The 27763-nt window shown below is 40.0% G+C and overlaps 1 protein-coding gene and 1 long non-coding RNA gene across 2 annotated transcripts; both read right to left on the bottom strand.

The window, feature by feature from the left end:
- Positions 1-7671: 7671 nt before the first annotated feature.
- LOC127232237 (uncharacterized) lies at positions 7672-9632 on the bottom strand. Its single transcript, XR_007835367.1, has 3 exons — positions 9601-9632; positions 9460-9510; positions 7672-7747 (listed from the first exon to the last, which is right to left on the bottom strand). It is a non-coding gene; the product is annotated as an uncharacterized LOC127232237 (long non-coding RNA).
- Positions 9633-10343: 711 nt separating this feature from the next.
- On the bottom strand, positions 10344-27472 carry Nmu (neuromedin U). The gene is made up of 5 exons (XM_051198606.1): positions 27337-27472; positions 22488-22546; positions 15385-15432; positions 10976-11035; positions 10344-10367 (listed from the first exon to the last, which is right to left on the bottom strand). The coding sequence occupies exons 1-5, from the start codon at positions 27446-27448 to the stop codon at positions 10344-10346; spliced, it is 303 nt and encodes a 100-aa protein (XP_051054563.1). The 5' UTR covers positions 27449-27472.
- Positions 27473-27763: the final 291 nt, after the last annotated feature.

Genomic DNA, 27763 nt, shown 5'->3' with positions numbered 1-27763 from the left:
TTATTCTAAAATCCAAGGTAAGAGAACTACAGTGTCCAGACACAGCCAATGCTGCCCTGAGCACTCGTGGCTTTAGAGCAGGGGCCCTCACTGCTCTAAGGCTAACCCTGCCTGCCGATGCAATATGCTTTTAAGGGAAGGACATGATGTGTTTTTTTTTTTTTTTTTCTCAGTTTTTTCTTAATTTATGTCCTTCTCAGGGCTTGGTAGGAAGAGTATTCAGGGACTTTCTTCATTAATTTCTTCATGAAACATGATATCTAAATTCCCCAGGTATGATTATCATCAACCCCCCTGGAAAGACTTTTTTTTTTTTTTTTTTTTTTTTCTGGTAATGAACAAGGTTGGCAGTCCTTCACAGATGTCAATGAGAAACAACTTCAGATAAACTAATTACTACCAGTTTCCAGGGAAAGGCCTATGATATATTTGTAACAATCTGAAATCTACTTTGCAATATGTAAATCATAGCTTGCCTACTGGGACTTTGAATAAGTCATCACGCATGTAATTTCCACTGGTTTTCTAAGATAGCTAGCACTGTATTTTGTTGTTGTTTCATTTGGTTTTGCTTTTTAGATAGAGCCTTGTTACACAGCCCAGGCTAGCTTTGAACTTGCCTGTCTCAGCATCCCAAATGCTGCAATTAAAGACATGGACCATCATGACAGTCTGCATTTAGATACTTATAAGAGCTGATAATTTTATCACTGATGTAACCCAAAAATTGAATAAACTAAATGTTCAGCCAACTCTCTATGAGTGTCTTTAGCAAATGCCTAAAATGCATGCAGGACTTATGGAGCATCTTTAGGTGCAGCTTTGCCATGAACACTTGATCATTGTAACACAACATGGATGGTTTTTAAGATGCTGTTTTATTTTCAACACATAAAACATTATAATCTCAACTATCACAGAGAATGTTACAATACAGGGGTTGTAACAGAGTAAATTTAGGAAAATGTGAGTACATTATATATCCCATCACACTATTTCAATGGAAAATTAGTTGACATCATTAAGGCAGAGCTAGCTGATAAGAAACAAGTAACCGGGCCAACAGCATTGTATCAAATACAGAGTCTCTGTGCATTATTTGGGGCTGGCGCGGCAGCGGGACAAGACCAGCAGCCACAGGCGGAAAAACCATACTCGTTACAGACATCCTGTAAAAAGAAAAAATAATTAGATTCACATATATGTGACTCTATAAACATGTACATACAAGCTTATATAGACATTTCTATAAATTTTTGTTATAGTATAATAACATTGGCAGTTGAGATTATTTCCCAACTGTTCTTTATCCCCCACCTCTACCCCATGTATATCTTACTATTTGCCACTTAATTACTCTCCGATGTCACATTTATTCTACTGCCGTGGAATAATTTCTTTGTACAACATGAAGATTTGTCTCTGTGACTGGTTTAATAAGCTGACTGTCCAGTACTGAACAGAATAAAGTTAGGTGGGAAAGTCAAAGAAGGGAGGAGTCGCTATCCAGCCAGAGAACAAGTATGGCACACAAAATGGGATAGGGGTAAAAGCCACGAGCCTCAGGGCACATCATAGATTAATAGAAATGGGTTAGGTTGTAAGAGCTAGTTAGTAACAAGCCTGAGCTATTGGCCAAGCATTTATAATTTCTATTAAGTCTAAGAGTCAGTTACTTGGGAAGTGGCTGCTGGTTATTTGAGAACATGAAAACTCCATTTATATTCTTCACATCTGTATGTCTCAATAGGTTATAATATTTAATAATATGAGAGTAGTTGACTAAAAGCTAATCAATTCCAATAAGAATTATAAGTGTTTCAAGTTTTCCCTACATCCACCTTAGACCAGTTCACCTATAGCCTCATGGAGAAGGCCCTGGAACTGCTGAATGCTGCTGTACTTAATCCAAACCTTAATTGGGCACATTTTGACTCTGTACCAAGGTTAAGTTAGTCCTCCAACTCCTGCTAAGCTCCTTACAACTATTCATATAGTGGGTAAAAAAATCTCAAGTGCTGAAACTTAGTTTCAAAGAGTTCATTGTTAAAGAAGCCATGCTGAATGGCTAAATTGCCACTGAGGTGTGGGTGAGATTTTTCTATCTGAGCTCATTAGCAAATGTGACATCACTGGCTACAGTCCCTGAAGTCTGACCTTTTATATATCTGATTTTATTTAAGTTCTCATTTGAATGTTCTTGGACCACATGTGATGAGACTGAGATCTGAATAAAATAAGAGCTATCAAAAAAGGTTTTCTTGTTAGTTTATTTTTATATCTGCCATGATATCATCTAGAGCTTATACTTATTTTCTTACTGTTATTAGGATAAAGCAAGAGATTAGGTACTCAGATGACAAAATCACGAGGGAAATGACTGTTGAATTACAATTCTATTTATAAATAAAATCCTGTGCAAAATAGACTAAGCAGACCAGATCACAAAGCTGTATGTTCTCAGCTTCAGAGAGAAGTTCATGCAAAATTGATCAAATTCTATTTCACTTTGTGAATTTGTGCAGTGTTCTTGGTGATTTCCACTTCTCTAGTTGTTTTAAGGTCTGTCTTTTCATTTCTGTTTTTGTACACTTATACTTTTGTCTTTTTCTAGAATAAGCTGGTGGAATAGCTTATTTTTTTCCCAATGACCCAGACTTCTATGCTTTAAGGAATTTCTGCTTTGCTCTCTTTTAGTTATTTTAAGAATTCATGTGTGAAGTATGGGGTACTTATGGAGGTCAGAGGAGAGTGTCAGATCCTTAGGAGCTAGAGTTAATTATGGGAAACTGAGAGCTTCTCAGTGTGGGCTGTGGAACCAAATTGAGGCCCTCTGCATTAACAGTTAGCACTCTCCCTCTCTGAGCCATCTCTCAGTGCCCCCGGCCCACCACTCTTTGAGGCAGGGTTCTCATGTAACTCCACCTGTGCTGAGACCAGCTGGGTGGCTTTGTGTATGCTGGGCCACCACTCTACTGATAAAGATTTCCTGAGAATAAGCTATTTGGAAGACAAGCACATGCCAGTGACTCCTGACCCCCTCCAGTGAACACAGACTAACAACAGGAATGAAATCCCTGACATATTATGATGTGCTCAATAAAAGATGATGCCGTCATTATCTCCAAAAATCTTTTGATGACAACTCTTGTGTCACAGACCAAGGAATACTAGGATCAAAGCAAATCCAGCCCTAAAATACCATTATTTCCCATTCCTAAAACCTGCATTACCCCTACAATTGTAGTATTTATGTATAATGTTAGTGTCCACATGCAATTGAACAATAGAAACATTTGAGTATAGTTTAGCTTGTAACAAACAGAAACTTATGACTTGAGTTCAGTTGTGAAATACATGCTGTTATTTATTTACTTATTTTTAACACATACCATTTTAAATGAAACCTGTTGACCTCTTCCCATTTCGTGGCTGCAAAATAATAAATTAGAAAGAAATCATTGTAACTAATGATGTGAAGTAATTGCCATTGAAAGAAGCCTAATGATATAAAGTGTCCTTAATTTGCATTGGGGTCACCTGACAAGCTTTGGCCAGAACAGAAAGGGCTAGTTGGTTCCCACAGCTGCAGTTTCTGATTTACCAAGTCTGAGATGGAACTTGGAAAAGTGTATTTCTACCAAGTTCTGAGACATTGCTAAAGCTACCAGAACCACAATAAATTAAAAACTACTCAATTTTGCTTATGGGGAACCAACATCTGATAACAAGTGTTCTCAAATTTCATCTTGATATGAACCAAAGTTAACTTTCTGAAATCATAGTAGTTCTGTTTTATATATTCCTATTGTTGGTCTAGTCCTGCAATTCAGTCCAGTCGATTATCCAATGTACATTCTCTGATGCAAATCTTTCCACAGGAATACCATCTGGGACTTCAGCATAAAGTTGAAATTTCTCAGCCAAATAATTTCATTGAGTACATCATCCTGCCTAATCTTCAGTCTTCACACATAAAGTCATCTCGGTGTCACTTCCAGTCTCCAGCTAAAGTGTTTGTCTCAATTCAGCTAAAGGTGACTTACATTGGATGTGGCAGGTTTTATGCAAATAAACTTCATATAATATAAAGGACTTGAGTATTCCCTGATTTTGGTTTCTTTAAACAATCCCCCATGGATACCAAGGGGTGACTATACTTAGCTGTTATTTATCTATTTGTTATATCAGGCTATATAAGTCTACGGTATCAAAGCTGAACTCTACCTTCTTTTAAAATATTTTATTTTACTATAAAGTATGTATGATGTGTGTATGTGTAGTGAGATAGTCCTTCTGTAGCACTGACCACGCCCATTGGGGGGTGGAGCGATGGGCGGAGGTGACCTGAGGAAGGAGGTCGGAGGGGGCCAGGAAGGCGCTCTCTCTTTCTGGCGTGACTTGGACAGGAGATGATCGGGTTGAATTTCCTGGTGTTCATCTGTCTAGGTTGTAAGTTATTTCTCCCTGAATAAACATCTATTCGGCCTATTTGTTTATCCTGATCCTTATTTACCGAAATATCTGGTGTCAGAAGTGGGATTTACCTGGGTTTTGCCCCAAGGCGGCAGAAGCCGCCCCCCTCCCACACCCCCCAATGGGCGTGGTCAGTGCTACAGAAGGACTATCTCACTACATGTATGGGTGCATGGATAGGAATGCAGGTGCCCACAGAAGTCAGGAGAGAGCTGCAGATGCCCTGGAGATGGAATTACACATTGTGACCTTCCTGAAGGAGATGCTGGGAACTGAACTCTGGTCCTCTGTAAAAGCAGTAGGGCTCTTACCCTTATCTTTTCACTCCCATCTACCGATACTGTCCCTAGCATCTATTTGAAGTCCAGTAAATAGTTGCTGAATACATTTATTAAATGTTTAATTTTCTGGTTATGTTAAGGAAGTACATATTGCACAAAACATGGCCATTTAGAAACAAATTTATACACAAATGCAAAATAATAAATGTGGTCACAGAGCTATCTCTACTTGGAGTTTTTATTAAGATTGAAGTTTGTCAGCATAGTTACAGCCCTTGCAACCTACTGAATCAAAACTTTAATATGAAATTCCTTGTACTTGTAAGATAGCTTTAAAAATATGTTTCCTTTACACAAAACATCATGAAATTAAACTGGGAAGTAGATGAATGTCATTGGAGAATTTGCACAAGGGATTAGTAAAAGGGAGATTAGAGATGATGCGGTTTAAAACAATAGGGTAGTGGCAGAAGTGAAATTGGGTTAAGACACTGGAAGTAGCCAGGCAGTGGTGGCACATGTGGGAGACAGAGGCAGGTCAATCTCTGTGAGTTTGAGGTCAGCCTGGTCTACAGAGAGAGTGCCAGGACAAGCTCCAAAGCTACACAGAGAAACCCTGTCTTGAAAAACAAAAACAAACAAACAAACAAACAAACAAAGACACTGGATGTCAAAAGTCTGTAGTTCACTGCAAAACATCACTAAAATGAGTTGGCTCAGTGAACATACATTAAAAATACTTGATCAATTTTCATATAAATTGATCATAAAATGCTTTATATACATACCCTGAATAAAAAATATCCCCTACTTTGGCCAGCAAAAGGACTTTGGAATTCCTCCTGGAAGAAATAAGGATGACATAACAAATTAAGCAACATTAAAACAAGTCCAAATCCCTCTTAAGAGTGTAGTGAAGTTCAATATTATTTTCAGTTATTCCAACTCAACAAAAGGTGCCAAAGGCTTGAGTGGAGAATTCATGTCATAAAGAGTGGTTATGTTTACATCTGAATCATTTCAACAACCACCAGAACCCCCAGAATGGTGCATTTAAAAATATCCTCATTATAGATTTTCTTTTAGGAATGTTGTCAGGTCAGTAAGTAGAAAGAAATGTCAGACACGATATATTTAAAAGTCTCTTTTTGACATTTTGTTGGAATAAACTAATCTCTTTAACATAAATGTTAGATGTGATCACATATAAACAGGAAAAATACAAGCTGGAATTCCTGTTAAAGCAAGAATATAATACTTCTACATGAAAACCGAGGGACAACTTTGGAAAATGTGTGTTTAGTCAATGCCTTGAAAGAGGTTGTCTTGATATAATTGTATGTGCAGAATGATAATGAAAACATACCAAGTAGGAACAACCATGTATTAATTACAGGCACATTATATAGTGTTACTTAAGGTTACAATTCTAAACTTAAGAATTATACACATTTAAGGTATCATTAAAACTGCTCTTAGATTTCCCTTTAAAGTTAGCGGCAAATAGCTGTATTCAACTGAAGCTAAAACTGTGAAGAATTTTTTGGAGGAAATAATGATCATAAAAAATAAATTCTGGGACATTTACTCACCTAACTGTATGCTTTTTAAAAATGTTCTTAATGAAGAGTTGAAAAAACACAGCATCAAAGCTAAGAAAACGCAGGCCTGAATTCATCTTTTAAAACTAATATATGTAATGGCAACCATATAATAATGAAGTAGCCTTCATTAAACCATTAAGGAAATATCACAATGAAAAGGCTCTTTATTTGTTCATTTGTTTATTTTTAGCCTAGACTAAGGGTCAGTGAACTGCATTGTCACCTCTCATATCAGACAGCTCATAGAAACTTATTTAACTACTGTGACTTTCCCTTTCATTAACTTGGCGTAGCAGAACCTGCGAAAGCCCAGCCAGGTTCCCAATAAATCAAAGGTGGTAATACTAGACCCAAAATGCAATGTCTCACTTCAAAACGCTACCTACGACTTTCAACACAAAAAAGCATTAGCAGTGTTCTTCACTGACCCTGGAAATTCACAATATCTAGTTAGCAATGTGTTAGCTTAGTTATATTTACCTTACATGTTGGTACTAGATTTAGGTCCTATTTTTGTTAGCCATGGGAAAAATGAAACACTGACATTTGTTTTATGCTGTGTATATTTATGACCCTTATTCTTATCAATGTTTTAACACTTGAACAAAAAAAAAATTATGCTACCCTAGCCATTTGTGAGCAAGGGTACAGGGGCAATAAATTGTCCTTGATCGGATTTCCCCTTCCTCCCTAAAGACCAAACACCCAGTAGTTCTCTTTCTTAAGCCAAGAAAACATCTGCTCAATGAGAGTGTCATGGAAGGGCGTGTATACACACTCCAGTTTTCCTCAATATCTGGGGCTGGAGCTAGAAAGGGCCAGAACACTAAGAGGGAGAAAGATTACATGATGCAATTATGCAGATGAACCAAGTATGTCTCCCAAAGACCTTGTGCTTGGTCAACAGCCTGTGGTCCCATTGAGAGGTAGGGGGAATCTTCCCATGGTGAGGCTGGTTGAAGGAAATTATGTCACTGTGTGCGTTCACTTGAAGAGAATAGGGCCACTAACCTCTTCCTAGTCACCACATAGTGAAGCTTTGTTCAGCTGAACACTCATCACCATGATTTTCTGTCTTACCACAGGTATAAAGCAATGGGGTTTGCCATGTTGACCAAAGATTGAAGCCTCTAATACTTGGTTTAAGTCATTTCCCCCATGACATGTTGTCATTGTGACAGAAAGCTAACACATAGTATGAATGTGAGGGCCTTGCCCTGAAGAAGGGTATTTTACAAAGGACCACAGCTGCAGTTTGCAGAAGGGGCTGCCCCACAGTGGCAAAGCCAGCATGCAGTTTGTGTTACGTACGGCTACCTTGAATCTCTTCATTCTTCTCTCATGCAGTTGAGGAACCAGCTGCAGCAACGGATGCACGACAGAAGACTGAGAGGACATGAACACACATGATGAGCACCAGGGCTCTTCAGCATTGGGCATTTAGATGGTTTTCTGTATGTCTATCTGTCTTTCTGTCTGTCTGTCTGCTTTTTACCCACTATGCTCACCTATCTAAGACAGCCAGTTGCAAGCCCTTTGTAGAACTGTGGCAAATAAACCAAGGCGTGGGATAGAATTTGCTAGTTCATAAACCAAAGGGACAAGTTACTAGTCCTACACTAAGATGTTTGTCATTATCTGAAGAAACATTTTTGCCAAGAGCCTCAGATCTGTTACAACTGCAACAGGTGTATCCCCAGGCTGCCTCTCTAGGAGGCAAAAAGCCATCTGTCATCTTCTACACTTACTCAAAATAATTTGTTCCAGACAAAGGCTACTTGCAAGTATCAGCTTTCCCTTACATTGTTATCTAGAATCTTGTAGCACACACACCTGGAAATCTCCTTCATCAGTTAACTGTTTAAAGTGGAACAAGAGCAAGACAACAGGGGTCACAAAGATGACAATGTGCTGTTGGTAGTGGAAAAGGTGACAATGATTCACTGTTTAAAGATGAAGAGATGTCACTCAGAAGGAAATGAAGGCACACCTGAGACACACAGCCACCTCACACAGCTGCACTTTCTTAAGGTCTGGGGAATTGAGTCTCCTCACTAACAACATTAAGTTCCTTTAACAAATGGATGCCTTTCAAAGCTAGGTAATTGATTATCCATTCATGAATGCAACTTGTGTTTGATATGTAGCTAGTCTAGCTTAAAACTTTCATCATCAGCTCAGGTTATTTGGTGTGGTATGAATTTAAAATGGAGTTCAATTCACATTTACCTTTCCACCATGTGTTTAAAATACATAGTCACTTCCATTCCATAAACTGCATAGTAGTGGATCCCAAGGTTAAGAAGAATATTATACTCAGATAATTTCTATTTATTTTTCCAGTGAAGAATATCAACCTCAGGCCATTATTTAGAGTCTACAACTATGGCACAGCCTTGATGTTTGCATTTTTTTAAATCCATGCAAAACTGAAACTAAAGAAAAATAACAAAAACAAACAAGCCAAAACCTACCACTGAAACCACATGAGTCTGATATGAAATGAATCTAGGTTACTCACTTCTGGTTACTCTGAGAATAAACTCTCACAATGAACACCTACCTAATGATAATGAAAAACCATGATTTTTACAGTTACCCATCAACACTTGTCTTTTGAAATAATTGTTTCTAAAAATGTCTTTGGATGACACTGCTTTTCTCTTGTATTAATATCACCCCAGACAATTTGTTTTGCTTATTAGTTTGTTCTTACACTTTTTTTGGCCACTAAATACAAATTGATGAAGGAGGGGTTTCTTTCTTTCTTTCTTTCTTTCTTCTTCTTCTTTTTTTTCTTACAACCATATTTCTAGCATTTAGAATTGTGTCTGACACATAATTGTGAATTAATGACTATAAGGCACATGTAGTTATTGACATGTAAAACATATACTAAATATTGATTTTTCATTCATTCATTCACTTATAAATTTAGTGGGCTTTTTCCCCCTTACGGTACTGAAGAAGGAAACACTGAGCACATCATCAGATCCATGCATAACTTTTTGAGTAAGAAATAAGAGTTTTGGTCTCATGGCATTCTAGGTAATTTTTAAAAATTGGTTTTCTCTTAAACACATGCTAGGACTACTTACCACAATATTTGAGTTTCCTGACTTCTCTGTCTTTGAATAATGAAATAAGAACTGTTAAAATAGAAAGAAGAGTTATGTATAAAACAGCTGTGGCTTTCTTTGTTCTTTTCAGGGTATATGTATTTAGGAAAATCACCTTACCCTCTTAGTATTATCTTTTTCATTTTGTTCCTAGTGAAGAGATATATATATCATTATAATATACATTATAAAGCTTTATTTTACATACTTTGAAATTATGAGATATGAAGAATTTTTAAATATGACACATTATATTTCAAACATAAAACTAAAATTGATTAACATCTATTGCTCCCCAAATAAATGAAAAATTGATTAAATATTACTTATAAAAAAGTAGACAGTGATTTTTACTACAAAATTACTTATAAGAATAACAAATTGGAAGCATGCTCAATGTTCAACAGTGGTAGAATAGGAAATTACAATATAGTCGCATATGGGGTATGCAGAGAAAACAAATAAACAGACGTCATCAACGTATTTTTAGTTGTCATCACTAAATAAAACCATGAGTTATTTTTTTTTCTGCCAAGCTTTCCTCTAGTCTTTTGTCTCTAAAATGTCTGTGCTTTAAGAGTCATATTTGTTTTTGTCTCATTTGCTCTTAGCACCAAAGAAAGATGATGGATAGATGTTACTGACACTTTTAATTACAAAAAATTACATTTTAATTAATTTGTGTGTGGGGGAACATCATAGAAAAAATAGAGTCATTTGCTGCTGAATGTGAAGTCTAGGAAAACAATGATGCCTTCAAACTATCAAAGTTTCTTTCCTTGAGTCATTGTTCGTGGAAGGTTTGGTGGCTGGAGTGTACCAACAATCAATCACAGGGTAGGTTTGAGATGTTGATGAATGTATCATTTGGTACCCAAGGCTTTCACCTTTAATACGGGAGTTTTAAAATTCGTTCAACCTAAAACACAAGCTAGAACCTTCTGGTTCATGGTATGCAGTTTCTCAGGCTTCCACCTGTCTTTACCTAGGACAAAACATTCTCCCAGAAAAATCAAATTCAAATCAGAAACCAGGACACAGAAGCAAACAGAATTTTCAAAATGACATTGACAATGCAGTTGTCTGGTTTGCTCTACCTTGATTTCGCTTGTTTGTTTTTCCCAATGCTGGTAAGAAAGCTGAGCCTTCACACATGCCAGCCAAATGTTTTTCCATTGTTAAGGTCCTGCACTATAACAATATTTAACAACTTAGATTCATTCTTGTCTCTCAATTGTACAAGTGGGTGAGAAAAAATAGTCTTTTATGTTTGAAGGAGACATGTGATTTCCTAATTAGTTGAATGTGAACTTTACCAACATTATCTTAAAACATCAGGTATCATAGAAACTGGAACATTTGTTTCTTATGCCAACTCAATGTGTGTTCTAACTCCTGCTGACACACTTCCTGAATTGGGCTTACTCTCTTGGAGGAGGAGGAATTTCAAGATGTTTGTTTAGTTAGTTGTTTGCCTACAGTACTTCAGTCTTACCTGAGGCTTCTGGATGATCTCCATCACCATATGGCAAAGCTCCCTCCATGCAGTGGATGCCTAAAGCAAACAAGAAGACATATGGGCTGTGCTTCACACTGCACCATATCTGCACAGAGGGTGAAACTTAAGATGTAGGAAGCATAAGCATATTCCATCTATGCTGCAAAGAGGGGCTTGCTGTGGTCCACTGAAACTCTGTAGGTGTCTCTCAATTTCTATTATAATAACCTTTTAGCCACTAAAACATCCTAGGGCCAGAGTGATGGCTCAGCAGGTAAGAGAGTTTGCTAGGCTAGCAGGAGGACTTGAGTTCAAATCCCTAACACCTACATAAAAGTCTTGCATAGCTGAGTGTGTCTGTAACCCTAGCATTGGTCACAGAGACAGGTAGAGTCCTGGGAGTTTGCTGGCCAGTCAGTCTAGACACAGTGACAAATTTCAGGTTCTATAAGATCCTCATGTCAAAAAACAAGGTGGACAATGGTGGTGGAAGATTCACCATGTCTTCTGGCCTCTGCTTAGGTGTACGTGGGCATGCATTCCCAAGTACACACACACTTGAGTGCACATTCGAGAAACAAACAAAAAGACCCTTCTTTTCTTCCAGCAGCTATGCACTGATGGAGGCTTTCACTGTGGTCCAGTTACATAGTTCTTGCCACTCGATGAGACATCATAGAACTCTATGACTAAGACATCCTGGGTAGTGCCAACTAGGGATTAGCCTTCCTAGCTTGTAGGGAAGTGCATGTGCATGCCAAAGCTGTGAGCCTCACTGAGCATTACTCATTACTGGCTAATTTGAAAATCCTGCAATTGCTCTCAAACAATGGGAATCAAAGGACAAGAAGCTGTGCATGGTGCACCTAATCTGAGTGCCACCCTTTCCAGGATGCTGACTGCACACCCCAGGATCAGGTTTGTCAAAGCATCAGAGCATAGAATTAGGGCAGGAATCCTGCAGTTGGCAGCCAGCTGGGCGTGGTAAGGAGTGGCACAAACGGACAAGCAGGGGCAAACCCTGTTTTGCACAGGACCTAGCACAGTCGTCCTGTGCACCACTGATCCTTAGTAGGTTCCTTTCTGAAGTCATGAGAAGCTGGGAGGTGAGGGGCCACGTAATAGTGGTTAAAGTGTGGGCTGTGAAGGTAAACAGCCTGGAACTAGACAGCAGTACAGATCCTGTTTCTACTCCACAGTGTGTTACTGTGTGTTACTGTAGGCCTGTTACTTAATCTCTCTAAACTTCAGTTTCTTCAGCCAGAAATCTGGGGTGATGTCACTGCAGGAAGTTCCTGGAAGGATTAAAGGCAGGAAAAGCTCTTTGGTTTAATTTACGACTGCAGGTATTCTCAACTTAGAACCCGAGAGAAAAGATGGCTCAGTGCTGTTTTCATTCTGACCCAGTGCACCTAATGTGGCTGCCTGTAGCTAGAGACACAATTGCAGCCACATTACAGTACCTGTCACATCTTTCCTACCTCCAGAGGTCTGTTTTTATCTTCTTCCTTCTGTCTGTCTGCTTCCCAGGCAAGTCGGTGGGGATATAGATTAATACTAAAAAATGGACCGTGTGTAGAATGGTGTTTCAATGTATTAGAAAATACTCCTCTGTACAAAATTCACATTCTGTTCTTGAAACACATGGACAAGGAACAGAGGACAGGAAATGGTACTCTTTTGTACAGAGGAAATGAGGTCCTACAAGGTGGTCATTTGTCCAGGCCCTTGTGCAATTGTAGTTGACTGTGTGGATAGATACACCTTAGTGGTCTCAGCAATGCCGGCTGTTCCTGTAGTTGGGAGTTGACTATTTTTCAGTTGTTTCATGGTGCTGGGGGTGTCACATAAATGCTGGGTTGGTGCCCTGCCACTGAGGCTTGTCCCCAACTATTGGGAGCTGAATGACAGAAGTCCTTCCTTACCTGTTCCCTTCAGGTCACTTCATGAAGTTCTGGCAATATAATCCCTAAAGTTCTTCTTTCAAATAACCCAAATAGAAATACAGTAAAACCCAAAGGAACACAAAGGAAATACTCAGCCACACCCCACGTCAAAGATGCATTTTACATGTGTAGGTTGTCTCTCCTTAGGAAACCATGTCTAGGCTCCATGGGATTTGGCAATAACACTGACCTTTCACTAGAAACATTTCAAAATAAATGCATTTTTCTCTAGTTCTTCTTTGTAAGAAGCCACTGTTCTCAACAATTCTTTAAGGCCTTTCAGGCATGGGATAGGTGATATTTTATCTTGTATTTGTGGACCTTTAATTTGGTGAAAATGGCTTGAAGCACTATTCAGATAACATAGTTAATAAAATAACAGTTAATGTGAAAATTAATATTTAAAGTATAAAGTGCATTGAAATGCATTATATACATTATAACTGTAAATGGCAGAAACAGTACATCTGTCAGGCTCTTCCTAACGGAAGGCCTGCCCCTTTCTGAATGGAGACAGAGGAGGAGTGGATGGAGGGGGAGGGGAGGGAATGAAAGGAGGACAGGGTGGGAAACTGTGTCAGGAATTAAAAATTGAATTCATTTTTTAAAAGGCACACAGAAATGAAGTCCAATAAAGAGTTAATTTGTGGAGCTGGGGCAATGGCCCAGTGCTTGCCTAACTGTGAGAACCAGAGTTTGCATCCCAGAAACCATATAAATGCAGGGTGGGTATATCAGCCCTACTTCAGACTCAGAAGATGGAGATGGGGACCCTTAGAACAAACTGGCTAACAAGACTGGCCATGTAGGCAAGGTTTGGCTTGATTGAGAGACCCTACTCCAACAAATAAGGTGGGAAAGGGATGGAAGATAATTCCTGACATTAATTTGGAGGCTTCACATGCGCCGAGTAACACAAATGCAGGTGTGCAGTATCCACATATAGTGCACACACACACACACACACACACACACACACACACACACACACACACACCATAAATAGAAAAAGATTTTTTTTAGGTTAGTGTATGTTGAAAGAGTTTAAACAAGTGATTAAAAACGTATACAGTGGGTACTGTGGATGTAAAACTGTTTCTGAATTTTAAGTTCAATACAAGGGCTTACATGCTAATACCCATCCTGTGTCACTAAAAATTAGCTTTTTAGATAAGTGTTCCAATAGGTTTCAAACTCATTTAGGAGCAAGACATTAGCTCTCTAGATAGAGCAGTAGGTACAGCATTTTTAAAAAACACAGTGCTTCTTGTGGTTTGAATTCGTCTCCCAGAGACTGACATGTATGAACACTAGGTCCCCAGTTTGTGAGACTTTGGAGGAGTCTGTGGAGCCATCGGGAGGTGGAGTTTTTGTTGGAAGAAGTGGGTCATGGAATATGGGCCTTGAGGCTTTATAGCCTGGAACCACTTCCTGTGGTTCCTGTGTACAGATGCAATGTGACCAGCCAGTGTGCTGCCCCTGCTACCTTACTTTCCCTGCCACGATAGACTATATTCCCCCAAACTGTGAGCCCGAGTAAAGCTTTCCACCCTTCAATTGCTTTGGTTGGGATGTTTTTTTCATAGCAGTGAGAAAGTAAGTAAGTAAGGCAAAAAAAAAAAATCTTGCTTCCCTTTCATGCAAACATCTCTAACTTCTGGCAGGGGAAATCTCTGAAGCTAGGAAATGTCATTACACAAGGCTGCTTCTCCACTCCTGCCAGGATCACCATATGGAGAACCTTATTAATAGTCACTTAGCCTGGGCACATTAGTTTCTGTCAAGGATCCTAGAGGTACTGAATATGAAAATAAAGTCAGTGAGGTGAACATGGGGTTCTTGCACTCAGACCTGCTGGTGGAAGTAGCAGCATCCACGTGGAGGAGGTAGGCTCGCACTTCCCTCACCCCTCCTCCCATGGGAAAAGAAGTGAGCTGCCTCCTGGGTAGCCTGGAAGCAGGAAAGTGGGCATGCACAGTTCAGCCTTTCATCTTCTGTGCCAGCGTGCTGGTCAGCTGTGTTCATTGATGTGATAGCTGCCTCAGCTCCCTCTGATCAGAGCCACTGCCTAAGCCCTTCCAGAGAGCTTGATTCTGGTACTAGATCTATAACAACAGCCAAATTAGCTTTTTTAGATAAGTGTTCCAATAGGTTTCAAACTCATTTAGGAGCAAGACATTAGCTCTCTAGATAGAGCAGTAGGTACAGCATTTTTAAAAAACACAATCTGATTTTGAAATTAGCATTTTGATAGTTCACAATTTCCATAATAAATTTATTATACTTAAAATAAAAGGTTAGCCTCTTAAAACAGAAGCCCACAGTACTGATGTTTCCTGAAGATAATGTAATAATATCTAATATGTGACAAATCTTTGTGAGTTCAGAGGGAGAAATGGAGATTTTTTTAAGCAGCAGGGAATGTCTATATTATTATGAAACACCTCCAGATGGAATTACCTGAGGCTGGGAATCAATAGTCAGAAAGGATGAACAAGCTTCTTGCACCTGTAGAAAGCAAAGACATCAGTTACACCCTAGACATAGAAAAGAGCCCCAAACAGAAAGCAGACTTCACCGAGTCATCACATACAGACAGCAACTCAAGATACATGACAACCTTGACCCCTAAGTTCAGAGAAGAGGCAACTCTAAAGCCTTATAAGAAAGTCCCAGGTGCTGAGCATGGTAGCATATGCCCTTGATTCCCATCTCTGAGGCAGGGGGATTGCTGTAAGTTAGATACCAGCTTGGGTTGCACAGTAGATTGAAGGCTGGGATGCACAGTACAAGCCTTTAGAAATGAAAGAAAAGAGGGAAAAGAAGAAGGAAGGAAGGCAGAGTATGAAAGAACAGAAGAACAGAAGAGAGTCCAAGAATCGGGAATTGTCCAAGATCCACTCCCGGCCATTGGAATATATATGTCCCCAATAACAGCTGATAAAGCCCACCAGAGTATATGAAGAGTCCTCAAACACTAATGTAAAGGTACGAGTTCTGAAATAATTCAGCCTGATGTCACAAATAAAATAAATGGCCTCAAAATGGAATGCCATTTGTTGCTGTACAGTTCTGTATTTGACATGACTCTAATTTCATTTCTCTTAGCCTGCTAACTGAATGAAACACAGCATACAGAAAAACTCTCAGGACAAATAAGCCATAGATCTCCATCTCGAAATGAATGCTTACTCAACTATGGCTAACCACTTGCTATTTTGAGAGGCTGAGGCAGGAGGATCACAAGTTCTAAGACAGCTTGGACTACCTGGTGAGATGGACATAAGCAGAATAAAATGCAAGCAGAGATTTATGGTAATCATGAGAAGCAAGGCTGGCAAGATAAACCCTAAGCTCTGTGTGTGTGTGTGTGTGTGTGTGTGTGTGTGTGTGTGTGTGTGTGCGCGCGTGCAGTATTTATAGCATGCATGTCTTTGGTGGCCTTTCAAAACAGGACCAGAAAAAGAAAACAATAGTACTACTGATGCTTGGGTGCTGGAGTGGTTTCAGTTAAATCTTCTTTATGGCAAAGCACCACAGAGGCCCTCCAGTGTCAGAATTCTTTATTGGTCTACTTAACTGAAATTGTATTCTCACACCAGACTAAGGAGCAGTTATGGTCCTCAATTGTAACTTCTTAAGCTCCTTGTTCCTTCCAAGTTGACAGCACCCTGAATATATGATTCTTGAGCTTAGAGGACAGAAACGGCATGAGCTGGTGCAAAGAAGCAGGATCTCACATCTGTCACAGCTCACAGAACACATCTTTACACACCACAGGTTTGTGAGTATTTGGAAATTGTGGCATGTACCTGCTCCCATGCGCGCACAAGCGCGCGCGCGCACACACACACACACACACACACACACACACACACACACACAAGGGGGTGGGTGAGAGGGAGGGAGAAAGACTTTTTGAGACAGTTATATTTAACTTGACTAGAATCGATGCTAAATAAAATTTCTTGAATTGAATTGAATTTTTGAAAAATAGAGAATGCAAAAAGAGAAGTTAACTGAATGATGAGCTGAAAAGATGTGAACACTAACAGATTGAAAATGCATCAAATCTGCAAATCCACGGTCTTGGCTTTGGTAGGCTGGGAGGAAATGGCTTCTACTCAAGTGTTCAGGGTGCAAGGAGGCTTGAAACCTTTGCACAACTGGGGGAACTGTTGGGTAATACTGGTCCAGCAACAGGATGCTACTGCACTTGGCTAGCATGGTAAGTTCTCTTCTCTTTCCTTTAAAAGAAGGCCAGTGTTTTCATAGCAACTGTCCTCTCTATAAACCAAGCTTTCGCATGTGAAGTTGCCTGTGCACAAAAACAGGGAAGCCTTGAACCACAGCGAACTGATTGGTGCATGGAGCTGCTTAAATAAAACATCGGAAACATCGCAAACCTAATTAACCCAATTAGGAGATCACTGTAAAGCTTCCGGATTCTGTTCACATTCACTGGAAAGGGGGCAGCAGCTCCATTCACATTTGGGTAAGCATTCACAGCTTACCTCAGTTCATGGCTCCGATGGTTTTTAGTGGCTTTTGAGACCTCTGAATCGTCCATTGATGAGTCTGTTTGAAAATGACAGATCTCTGCACATTGCTGGAAAAGCACATAACTTCTAGTGTCTGGGCCACTCTGTAACGTAAAAGCCTCCAGCAGGAAACAAAACAAGCAAACAAAAATCCCCAAGCAAGCAAACAAATAAAACAAAAAGCAACAACAACAACAAACCCCTGTCTTTTGTGTTCTTAACAGGTCACCCTCTGTGCACTGTTGTTGGGGTTTTTAATTTTGTTTGGGGGAAACGAAACAGGGTCTCACTGTGTAGCCCAAACTGGCTTTGAAATTGCCTCTTGAATACTGGTACTACAGTTGTATGCTACCACTCTTGGCTAGCATGGTAATTTCTTTAAATATCTTTTTCTATAAAAGGACAATGTTTTCATAGCAACCCTTCTTCTTAGCATTATGATCTACAATATTTTCCAAAGTTATTCACAGAAAGAGATCATTTAAAGCTAAAATAAATTTTTTATATTGTACCTTTGAGTGAATTATTGCAATCATTTATTTTGCTTTCTGTTTTTCCCATGTTCTTTGATGGGCTACTGGAGCACAGACCCTTCTATTAGGCTTTATGAATATCTGTACTGTTAAAGAATATCCATTATCTGGTACTTATCATCCAAAATCAATAGCCTTGCTGGTAATATTTCTCTTTATTATCCTCACTCCATCCTCTCATATACAGCTTTTCCAATGAATTTAATATGCACATTTCATTTGTATATATTCTTGTAAAATCTGTTTTGTCTGTATGCATGGTACTTCCTTAAGATTTTTCATTTATTTTCCACTTAACATACACTTGGAAAACTAGCCATGATGCTAAGTGTGTATCTAATATGTGGCTTCGACCCATTGTATAGCCCTCTAGACTACATGATAACATATTGCCTATCCATTTCCCAGGGATGGGCAGACAGCTGGGTCCCATTTAATTCTTTCTGGTGCAAACAGAGCTGCAGCCAGTCTCCTCATTCAGTTGCTCAGTCCTCTTCCTGTGAAAAACTTCCTGAGGGCGCTCTTCCTAGGGGAGGAAGTGCTGGAGAATTTGAAATTCTGTTTGAGAAGTTTTCCCTGATCCTCACAAAGGCACACTTCTCCTGTTCCTTTATGATTTATCTTTTATATATGTCTCTTTAATTCCCCTCATATCATCTTTATACAGAGTGTTGTTTTATGTCTCTCGACACAGTGAGTCAAGTTTCAACCCTGTTCTTTTTTTCTTTGACTTGTGGTGTTATGTGTGTGTGACTTCCTCCAGAAACAGGCGTTTTGGAAAATGATGTAGCTGGGGACATAACTCAGGAGTAGAGCACTTGTCTCATTCACATGCCTAACTCTCTGGGTTGAATCCCCAATACTGCAATAAATAAATCAGTAAACAGAAATGGGAGAAACTGGGCTTCTGTCTCTCAGGTGGTGTCTGGAAGAGAGTGTAGAATAGGTTGCCATCAGCCATGCTGAGGGAGTTAAGGGAGCAAAGGTCATTTCCCACCACCTCCTTTCCTGCACCATATGAATGTTGCCCTCCATGGTGGTGGTAAGGCCACTGTGGTTTCAACAACACTTGCAGGGCTGGCAGAGCAAGCAGCGCCACAGAGCGAGACTTGCCATGAGAAATTGCCTGGAGCACCTGGGATGACAACTGTCAAAGGTTGCATTTATTTTAGGGGTCTTGTCTGACTTTTCCAAGGTGTAGTTTTATTGTAGTCTTCATAAACAGGAACAGATAGTTACAGCCCTTAAGCTCCCTGTATTTCAAATGTCCTCAGGATTTGTAGATGTTTAGTTTCTCATGTCAATGTTAAACTTAGATGTTCCTTAATAAAACAAAAAGTAAGTGGAGTTATTCTAAGTAAAACCACACTGATGGTATGGGCTTTGCTTTGATTAATTTGAGGAAGATTGGGTATTTTTATCACAGTGAATGAATTATACTGAGTCCCGTGGGTAAAGCATTTGTCACAGAAGGGTTTAAGCTGGATCCCCAAAGACTCACACAAAAAGCCACTATGCTTTAAATCAGTTTGGGAAAGTTTGGGGTGCCATGGGGCTCAATCAGCAACTCCAGTCTAACTCGTGAACTCCAGATAACGCACACACACACACACACACATACACGACAGATAGCTCCTAAAAGCAACCCTCCCCCAACACCTAATTGTTCCATTGACAAAAAGATACCTCTCCTTCCAGTCACATGGTTATCTTTTATTATAATTTACTTTTTCCTCTATTAATGTACTGTGTACTTACTACTTATTGCTTTTTGTTGCCATTATAGATGATATACATTTGTTTCTAAATATCTGTAGGGATTGGCTCCAGAATCCCCGAGAATACTAAAATCCATAAGCACTCATGTTCCTTGTATGAAGCAGTGTAATACTTGAGTATAACCCACATCCTCCTGTATCCTTTAAGCCATCTCTAAATGATTTGTAATACTTAATACAATGTGAGTGCAATGTAGACCATGCTGGCCTCTGCCTTCCAAGTGCTGTAGGTAAAGGTGAGTGCCACCATGTGAATGCTATATGGGTAGTCATTATACTTAGTGTTTGGGAAATAACAACTGAAAGAGCCTGTATGCACTTAGGAAAGATACAGTTTTTCATCCCTAAGTATTTCCAACCCACAGTTGCTTGAGTCTGTAGATGGAAAGCCAATTATATTTTAAACTATACTATTACATTACCTTCTTCTAGTGAAAGGGAATGTTAATGATTCCTATATATTAGTATTGTGCCTCCAGATCTTGCGAACTCTTGTATTAATCCTTACATTTGAACAGCAAGAAACTTAATTAATGCAATTCTTCACCATCACAGAGAACAGGGACAAAAGGATGATTGCTGATCTCAAATGAACTCCAATAAAGTATTCAGCTAGAAGCTGAAGATTAACACACCTCTCAGTGAGACAGAAAAAGAAAAGTTCCTTAGCTAGGTAAGAGCAGAATGTGAACTTCAGAGAAAGGTTTTCTTTTATAGAGAGAAATGTATGACAGATTGACTGTGTAAGACAAACATGGGCTTTGGCCAATGACACAGGAAAGCAATGCATATTTCAGGCACTAAAAATCTTGTCACTTCACATCTGCATGTATAATGTGTTCCAATCAAAGCCACTGCACTCCCCACCACCATCTCATCATCACTTTTCCCTCCCACCCTCATGTGCTCTTGTTTCCTTTCTTTCCCAGACAGGGTTTCTCTGAATAACAGCTCTGACTGGCCTCGAACTCACAGAGAGCCACCTGCTTCTGCCTCCTGAGTGCTGGGATTAAAGGTATGGGGCACCATGGCCAGCTTTGTGTGCACTTAAAACAATAACAACAACAACAATAAAAAACTCCTGAGTCAGGGTCCAAGATCTAACTATAAGACACAAACTGACTTAGTTAAGCCTATTCTATATGAAGAAACACCTTGCTCAGCCTGGACACAAGGGTGTGTGGTGGGGGCAGAGGTGCTTTGGTCCTGCCTCAATGAGGTGATGGGACAGACTTAGTAGACTTCCTAGGGGAGGCATTACCCACTCTGAGGAGCAGACTGGGGGATGGAGGGGAGGTGTAAGGAGCAGAAAGAGAGGAGGGAGGGGGAACTGGGATTGGAATATAAAAAAATAAATTAATAAAAAAAATTTAAAAACCCTCTGAGTCCACTCAGTGCTGCTGGGATGCGAATGGGGTAGGACCATCTTCCAGAGCACAGGTAGCCTTGCGCACAGCTTATACTTTTGGGTTTTTATAATGAAGCAAAATATTCTCTGAAGTCTTAGCTATAGCCTACAATTTTTGATTTGTAATATTTTTGTCTTTCAACTCTAAGTTTAATTTCCTTTTGGTTCTAGAGTTATTCACCAAAATGCTGCTTATTTGGGATGTTTAAGTCATGGATTTGTTATTATTTTCTTATTGCATTGCATTATGATTGGAGAAATATTTGCTAGATCCTTTCTAATTCATGGAACTTTTCTTTCTAACCTAAGTCATTCTGTTTTTTTAGTGCCCAAGTTTTCCCATGGTTTTCTACCAGTTGTTAGACTGGTGGAATCTGATGCTGAGTTGTTGGAATGTGCTAAAGATGACAGCCACATCTTCTTGTCTATCTTATGTGAGCATATAAATGCCCTACTTATGTTTGACAGCTTGCTTATTTGATTTTATTTCATCAGCTATTAAGACTACTATACCAGTTGTCTTTCAGTCCATATTAGCTTTACATAACATTCTCATCCTTCTGTACTTAAGTGTGGCTCTTGTGTGTGGGAATGATGGAAGGCGTACACTGCTAGGCATTCAACCCAGGGCCTCACAAATGCCAGGCAAGCATTCAACCACTGAGCTGGATCTTCAGCCATTAGGTGTGACTCTTAAAAAAATATATTTGTTTATTTATGTGTATGAATTCCTTATTTGCCTATGTGCCTTCATGACCTAAGAGGGCATCAGATCCCATTATAGATGGTTGCAGCCACTATGTGGTTGCTGAGAATTGAACTCAGGACTTCTGGAAGAGTAATTGATGCTCTTTCTTAACTGCTGAGCCATCTCAAGATGTGATTCTTAAGAAACAACTATTCCTAGATATTTAACAAATAGAACACAAATCCAGTCTGAGAATTCATGTCCTTTAATGGCATAATTTACTATTTGCTGTATTACTTCCTTTTATCTTCCCCCTCTCTCTCAGTATTTTCTGAGTTAGACTTGAGATTCATATATCTACATATATGTATGAGTCTACAGATCAGGCTGGCGTTAAACTTACGTACCTCAATTTAGTCTCAAAGTGCTAGGATTGTAGGTATGTTTCTCCATACTGGCTCTTTTATTTTAATGAAACATTCTTAATTATCATAATGTCACAATGTTGGTAAAATTATAGTTGTTCCCAAAGATCAATTGTACTATCTCACTTTACCATAGTAATTATAAAGAAGAGTGAAATTTTCACTAATTGTTGCAAAGATAGTTTCTTACCTTATTCCACAATTGTAGTTCTTGTTTGGGCCATAATCTTTGAGGTGATATTGGAGCACCTAAAGATAAAGTTTTGAATGCACATTATTATTATTATTATTATTATTATTATTATTATTATTATTATAGTTCTTTTCAAAATAGTTATTTCTATGGAATTCCTTTTCAGGTTCCAGGTGTCATTTTTATTTGCTATAAATTGCTGCCAAGTCATTTCAACTAGATATACCAGCATAAAAATCCATAATTATCAAAGAAATCCCAATAACACAATGAAGATAGCTTAATACTCATTAGCAGCTGTTTTTATTTTCCTAAAAGAGGAAATAGTCTAATATATGCAAAGCTGTGATAAGCACTTCAAATACATTATGTCCTTAATCATATCAAACTTCTAGATAGGTATTATTATTATTATTGCTAATTCATGACAAGAAAACAGAAACAAGGGAATTTGCTTGAGGCTAACCTAAATCAATAGGTATCAAGAGGTGTGTATTTGATTTTGTTTTGTTTTGCAGGCAGGGTCACCATGTCTCCCAAACTACCAAACTACCCACAAATCACAATTCTCCTGCCCCAGTTTCCCGAGTGCTGGAATTACACATGTGTATGTTTTGGCTTCAATGCATTCTGCCAAACATCTCTGGCTGACATAAATCTGGTGAAATTCTATTTCCTCTAAATCTACTACTTTATACTCAATATTGCCTCAAGTTCTAGCATATTTTACTATTACTTAATTTAAGTTATAATAGTCACAATTAGCTACATTTTCTGTGTTATTGATCTGATTCTGATGTGTGTGTGTGTGTGTGTGTGTGTGTGTGTGTGTGTGCACGCGCGCGCGGGCATGCTGGGACTCATACCAAGGGCCATACGCATACGAGGCCTTTCACTAACAATGCCCAGTCCTTTCTGTGGTACTGAGTTTTAGTGGAGATTCAAAACCTGGTGGAACCCCCTTTCCTGGAAAAATCCTTCACACAGTGATTCATTTCTCACCATACCACAAACATCCACGCCAGGCATAGTTCCCTGATACACTCTGAACTCTTTCTGCCTGCCGGAAAGGATTAGCCTGTGATGTCAAATCCTTTTTAAAAATAGCTGGAGATCCTCCTGCGTGAGACTCTGTTTGAGTAGTTGTCTGCACATATGTATGTGTGTATCATGTGTCTGAGAAAAGAACATCGGATCCCATGGACAGAGGGCTTGGGAACAGAACCCAGGTCCTCTGCCTGAGCAGCATGGGTTTTAACCACCAAGCAGTCTCACCAACTCTAGCATTTCAGTTTAAAGAATGCTGCTTTCAGTTCCCAGCCCTTATCGTCCCAGGACAAAGTGAAGTTCTAACTCAGCTATCCTGCTTTACGCCAGACTTCTCTCAAAACCACTGGGAGTTTGACTCCTTCCAAACCCCAAGTTTTCATAAGCCACTTAGAAATTGCCATTGTGCTTAACAGTTCTAACCACTTATATCAAAATAGAAAAAGGGATGCTGTGTGGCCCTTCTGGAAGACACAATAAGACTGAGAGTAAGAAATCTTCAGAACCTAAATTAAAATGTTTTTCTATAGTCGTTAGAAATCCACTAATATCATCTGACTGAACTCAGACAGAGGAACATTGCTTTCCTCTCCCCTTTTCTAGAGTTGATATGTTCCCCTCAAGCCCCTTGGTGTGTTAGTCTGGTTTCTGCTAGGTAAACTGTAAAGAAAGGAGGTTATTTGGTTCACAGTTTTGGAAACCATACATCTAAGCTCCAGCCTCTGGTGAGGGTCTCAGGATGGATAAAGAACCTGCTAGATCAGTGATTTTCAACCCTCCTGATGCTGGGACCCTTTGATGAAGTTCCTCATGTTGTGGTGACTCCCTACCATAAAATTATTTTCATTGATATTTCATAACTGTAATTTTTTCTGTTGTTATGAATCGTATTGTAAATATTTTGGGAGATGGAGGTTTGTTGAAGGGGTTGTGACCCAAAGATTGGGAGCCATTGTGGTTGAGTGGTTGTGTAAGGAGAGAAAGCCAGAGGGCAGGGAGAAGCCTGTCTCAATCTTATAACAACCCACACTGCAATGACCCAGAGTCCCAAGGGAACTCCTTTAATCCCTTCTGAAGGTGGACTAACACACCCTTTTACCCACTAACCAGAGGAACACACCCAGTTACCTGCCGATGTCCCACTAACCCCGATTCACAAAGGCTCAACATGTCTCCCTGTTACCACACCAAGAACCAAGATTCCAAAGCTTGAACTCTGGAAGGTATACTCAATCCGTGTCACCTGGGATGTGGACCTTACACAGTACTGGCAGAAACTGGTACTTGCACTACTCTCCACATTTTTTTTTTTTTTCAAAACAACACCACTCTTTTCTTCTTGGTCGTAAAAAACGGCAGCTTTTGCTCATTTTTATTGAGGTATTTCTGTTTAAGCACTATGCAATTAAACAGACCTAATGACTTTATTTAAAGGTGGCAGCCTTGTCGTTCTTGCTAACACTTCCCCGCAGTTAGCAGGTGGGAAACATTTACTATTAACTGATCATTAAGAATTAGTTAATGAACGAGAGATCTGGGTTTCCTAGGAAAGACATTCATTTTAGTCTCGGCCATCATATCTCCTATTGCTGTAGGCATAATCAAGTGACTGGAAGATATTCCTCTTTATGAGAGAATTCCCTCTTCCAACGTGTTCTCTGAGTTAACTATTTCCACCCAGCATCTCACTAGCCCACTGCCCTTGTGTACTTTGCTCCTTTTATTTTTTTTTCATTTTCCCTAAGAATGCTACACTTATTGGCACTTATTTTCAACTGTTTTTATGGCATTTGTTTTGTCTCTGTTTTAGACATATCTAGTTACATTTAAGTAGTGATTGCTCCTGTTAGGTTACCTCCGACTCTTGCTTACATATGCTATGCATGTCCCTACTCCCATGTTTATGAGCTTGGGACTAACTGAAGATCACACTGGCGAGCGATTCATCCTGCCCACTCACCACCCCATTACATTTTAAAAGAAATGAAATTCATTTTTTCCTGTCTGAAAGGGAATGAAGGTAGAAAAAGTAGTCAGGGCACTTCCTGACTGTGCAGGAAGTCTTTTGCTTGAATAATACCAAAGCTATTTATGATGTGATAGGTCAACCAGCAGATTTGTTCTTTTGGAAACAAAGCCAAAGGCTCATCTGCTTTTTTAGGAACCTGCTGTCCATCCAGGTCCCCAAGACAGTCATCTCCCTCCCAAAGCTGCAGGAGCCATTGTAAGCACATGGCACACAACATGCATAGAAAGCATAGCTTTCCCCCTAACAAAACAAATTTTAAAAGTATAGTTATCAGGCCTGGCTCCATGGATAAGAGCACTGTGTATTCTTCCAACAGCCTGGGTTCAATTCTCAGAACCCTCATGGTAACTCACACTTATCTATATAACTCTAGTCCCAGGGGAGGCCACACCCTCTTCTGGCATCCCTGAACACCAGACACACATGTGTGGCACAGACATACATTCAGACAAAACACCCATACACATTAAATAAATACATATACAAATAAAGGTTATGACTATCTGGCCTCAGATACTTTATCTGCTATTGCCAGGCTACTAATCTCTTTGCAATGTATTAAGTAAACCTACTTTCTTTCTTAATAAACAAAACAAAAACACTATAATTATGTCTTTCCTTGAGAAGGCAAATGAAATTTTTGTTCTAATATTTCCAGTAAAATATTTAAAGGAGAAAAGGCTAATTTGCTTTCATATGCCATGATGAATTAGTACTGTGGAAGGCTAATCTGCTACCATGTGGTTGTTATCTGCCTTTTCTTTCAGAGGACAACTGGAGCCGGCTGGGGCTAGATCTCAGGTCTTCATGCTTGGCACAGGCACCTTTACCTGATAAGCCATCTCACTGCTCCTGTTACCTTGCTTTTCAAATGAGGAAGCCTGTTCTTCCTCAATGTCTCAGCAACAAAGATCAAAATAAGGAAATGAAGGCAATAAAAGCAGGTCAGGAAAAGATGTTTGTCTTTGTTCATCTCTGAGGCTAGGCTATGAGCTACCAAAGTGACCAGTAGCTGTGATGTTAAGTCCTCAACATTTCTGAAAAATTACCAGTCTGCTGACCTGGCCCCAGCTGGAGAATTCATGCTTACAACAATGCAGTATTTGGAATTTGCAGAGCCCTAATAATGCAGGAAGGAGTGATAGTTCCCCAGGTTACCTGGGAACTAGACTTTCTTTACAGAGTCAACAGACACGTTTTGCTCTGCCACTCACTCCTTCTGAGCATCAGACCTTCCTCCCTGATTTTGCTGATCTTCTGTTTCCTGGGAGCCAAGCTGGGAAAGTCCCTGTTGTCATCAGGTCCCATCTACCTTGCTGGTCTTAGGTACCCATCATTAGAAACCTGGGTAAGCCTTGCATGGTCGCTTCAACTTTCTGTGATCAGAACTCTTAATCCTTCTGCAAACCTGCAAGCCCCCGGCCCCTCCCCCACATTGTATATAACTCAATATCTAGCTTACCGGGAGGCGGAGCACACTCCAACTTTACCTCACCTTGGCAAGGGGAGCAGCAGACTTTTGTCCCTTCAATAACTGCGATGAAAGGGAAAGTGTTTTAATTTTTTTTTTTTTTTAACTCGCACTACTGAGTCTGCAGTTCGTTTCTGTTGCTTCCCCAGCTGGCTGCCCCTGTAGTCTTGGGCTAGACTATGGTTTCAGTGGAAGATGGGTTCTAGAAACTCAGAAAGGAGGCAAGGAAGATAGAGAGAAATCCGGGGAGCAACAGCCTGAGGGGCGCATGAAGCAGGAGGCAGAAGGTGGCATCTTACCTCTGCAGGCATTTGAGAAGCAGGCAAGGAGCAGCAGCAATGACAGGAGCGGGTATGCAGCCGCCACTTGTCCCCCAGACAGCCCTGGGCGGCTACCCGTTGCTCGAGACATCTCAGTCACTTCCAAGCAGCTCTGGACCGGGAGATCAGGGACCCTGGGCTGCTCTGGTATTCTGGCTGTCCTTCAGCGTCCCGTCTCCGGTGTGTCTCTTGCTGAATTCAGCCACCAAAGTGACCATCACCGTGCGCCACCAACTTTTAAATCTGGCGCACACGTGGGCTGGGCCGATGTGGTCTCTGCGCGCATGACCTCGCCGCCCCCTGTCTCCCTGTCGTCACCCGGACCTGCTGCTGCCCCCGCGGGACATGCTCTCCCCGGCGGGCCGGGTGTCTGACTCAGGGCACCACTCAATTGGCTCTGAGCTAG

The sequence above is a fragment of the Phodopus roborovskii genome, unplaced genomic scaffold (assembly GCF_943737965.1).
Source record: "Phodopus roborovskii unplaced genomic scaffold, PHOROB, whole genome shotgun sequence".
Taxonomy (NCBI): Eukaryota; Metazoa; Chordata; class Mammalia; order Rodentia; family Cricetidae; genus Phodopus; species Phodopus roborovskii.
The sequence above is the reverse complement of the archived record's forward strand: the minus strand, read 5'-3'. Positions and strand labels throughout refer to the sequence as shown.

Excerpts from the sequence above, each read along its gene's own strand:
- Nmu (XM_051198606.1), bottom strand. The coding sequence starts at position 27,448 with ATGTCTCGAGCAACGGGTAGCCGCCCAGGGCTGTCTGGGGGACAAGTG. Across the intron at positions 15,433-22,487 it reads AACTACAATTGTGGAATAAG|GTGCAAGAAGCTTGTTCATC; the intron begins GTAAGAAACTAT and ends TGCTTTCTACAG. Across the intron at positions 10,368-10,975 it reads AGATCATCCAGAAGCCTCAG|GTGAAAGCCTTGGGTACCAA; the intron begins GTAAGACTGAAG and ends CCCGTATTAAAG.